Source organism: Emiliania huxleyi (assembly GCF_000372725.1).
Source record: "Emiliania huxleyi CCMP1516 chromosome Unknown EMIHUscaffold_2048, whole genome shotgun sequence".
Taxonomy (NCBI): Eukaryota; Haptophyta; order Isochrysidales; family Noelaerhabdaceae; genus Emiliania; species Emiliania huxleyi.
The window spans coordinates 1-2,059 of NW_005200553.1; the positions used below are offsets into that span (position 1 = coordinate 1).

At 63.6% G+C, this 2,059-nt stretch overlaps 1 protein-coding gene across 1 annotated transcript; it reads left to right on the top strand.

Moving 5' to 3' along the window:
• Positions 1-364: 364 nt before the first annotated feature.
• Positions 365-833, top strand: EMIHUDRAFT_460709 (hypothetical protein; the record flags this gene model as incomplete). The annotated part of the gene is made up of 2 exons (XM_005781239.1): positions 365-544; positions 612-833. Coding segments are annotated over 2 exons (401 nt in total), but the record flags the coding sequence as incomplete, so codon positions are not given.
• Positions 834-2,059: the final 1,226 nt, after the last annotated feature.

The following is a 2,059-nucleotide window of genomic DNA, read 5'->3' on the forward strand; positions in this document are numbered from 1 at the left end:
CTCGCTCGCGTGGGCTTTCGCGACGGTCGGCCAGCCCGCGCCGGCTCTCTTTGACGGCCTTGCGGTGGTCGCGGCGCAGCGGCTGACTTTCTTTAAGCCGTTGGAGGTGCCTTTCCCCCCCGACCTCCCCCATATCTCCCCCATATCTCCCCCATATCTCTCCTCCATATCTCCCCCCATATAGGTTGCCAATGTCGCGTGGGCCTTTGCGGCGGCAGACCACCGCACCGCGCCGGCCCTCTTCGACGAGGGCTTCGGCCGGCACGTCGAGAGCTTGGGCGGCGGCTTCAACGACGGCTCGCTCGTCCAGCTGCACCAGTGGGCGTTGTGGCTGGAGCGTGAGTGCGGCCGGGCTGAGGGGCTTCCGAGCGAGCAGCTGCGCGCGCGGTTCCACGCCGCCTTTGCCAGCCGAGGCGGCCGCCCGTCGCGGCTACACAAGGAGGTGCTGAGCGCGCTCGCCTCGCTCCGGCTCGAGCCGGCGGAGCACCTGCAGACCGACGAGGGGTACACGCTCGACCTCGTCGTCGAGTGGCGGGGCGAGAAGGCTGCCGTCGTGGTCGACGCGCCGAGACCCCTCCGAGACACTTCCGAGACACTTCCTGTGCCTGTAGGTTGCCGTCATGGTCGACGCGCCGTGGCACTTTCACAACCGGCAGCCGACCGGCCACACGCTGCTTCGGCGGCGGCAGCTGCGCCACTTCGGCTGGCGCGTGCTGCCGCTGCCCCATTGGGAGTGGAGCACGCTCTACCATTCTGCCGTCGCCGACGACGCGCCGCCGCAGAGAAGGATGCAAACCTACCTGCTGTACGCGCTCGAGCAGCGCGTCATCTGAGAGATTCTCGCCGTGTCAGAACAGATCCTGCCGGCGGAGAAGTAATGAGTAATGCATGCGCAATGCGACATAGGGCCGGGCCTTTTTGTTTCTCTGTGAAAGGCGCGACAAACCCGAGAGATCGCAGATCCGCCAGACGCCCCGTCGTCTGGGGGTCGGTTTTAAATTCTTTTTCGCCTTTCGTTGTGAAACTCTTTTTCTCGCACGCACAGGGAAGTTTCGTGTAAACTTCTTTTTTCTCGACTCCCAGGCTCCCACGCAGGGGCGGGGACGCGGCGGAGTGGGAGAGTCGTGTGACTGCTCCTGGGGGCGACGGCTTCTGAGGAAGCCGTCGCCCGCGCCTTTTCTGTCGCGTGATCGTGCTGTGCGAAGTTCTTTGTTGTAAAATCAGTGTCCCCTGCCTAATAGAAAGAAAGAATAAACAACCCAAATTACATTCTTTTTCTCGCACAATTCGCGACAGGCAAGGCACGGGCAACGGCTTCCTCAGAAGCCGTCGTCCTCACCGTAACCGTCGTCGGACCCCCAATCAGGGGGACAGTCGAATCCGCGAGCACCGTGGTGCTCGCCGAAAAGACCATCCCCATCCCACTCCCCCTCATCCCAACCCCCCCCACCCGCGCGCCTACCCCGCCGATGGCCGGTGGGGCGGGAAACCCCGCCCCACCCACCATTGCGCAGCAGGGGTTCGAGGTCCTCGCCCTCGCTGAGCAGCAGAAGCCGCCCAGCCCGGACCTCGTCCCTCCACCCCTCCCTCTCCCAGCACCGGTCACCAGCCCAACCCTCCACCACCACCACCTCCCCACGCCTCAAGCCCGAGCCCCCTTCGGCCCAAGCCACCACCCCCCTGCCGTTCACGTACACAGCTGTTAAGTGTGCCTGACTCCGATTCGGGGTATGAAAGAAAGAAAGAAAACAGACAACCCAAGGGAGGGATGGGAGGACGGCACGCCGCCACCACACAGGGATTTTAAGGAGAGGTGTGTGGTGCGCTATCCGTCGCCCACCCTAGGGAGTCTGCCTCTTCCTATCTCTCTTCGCAGTCTCTCGCCTATTCTCGCTGCAACCTTCATGCCACCTCGCGGTCGTCCCACCCTCGTCGTTCTCTCCCTTGTCACTTCCTCCTCTGACGCGTTGTTCTCTTCTGCCTCGTCCTGCGACGCCGCCGCCTGCCGGTCCCTTGTTCTCCGATTCGGGGTATCTTGAGATACGGCGCCCAAATTGAT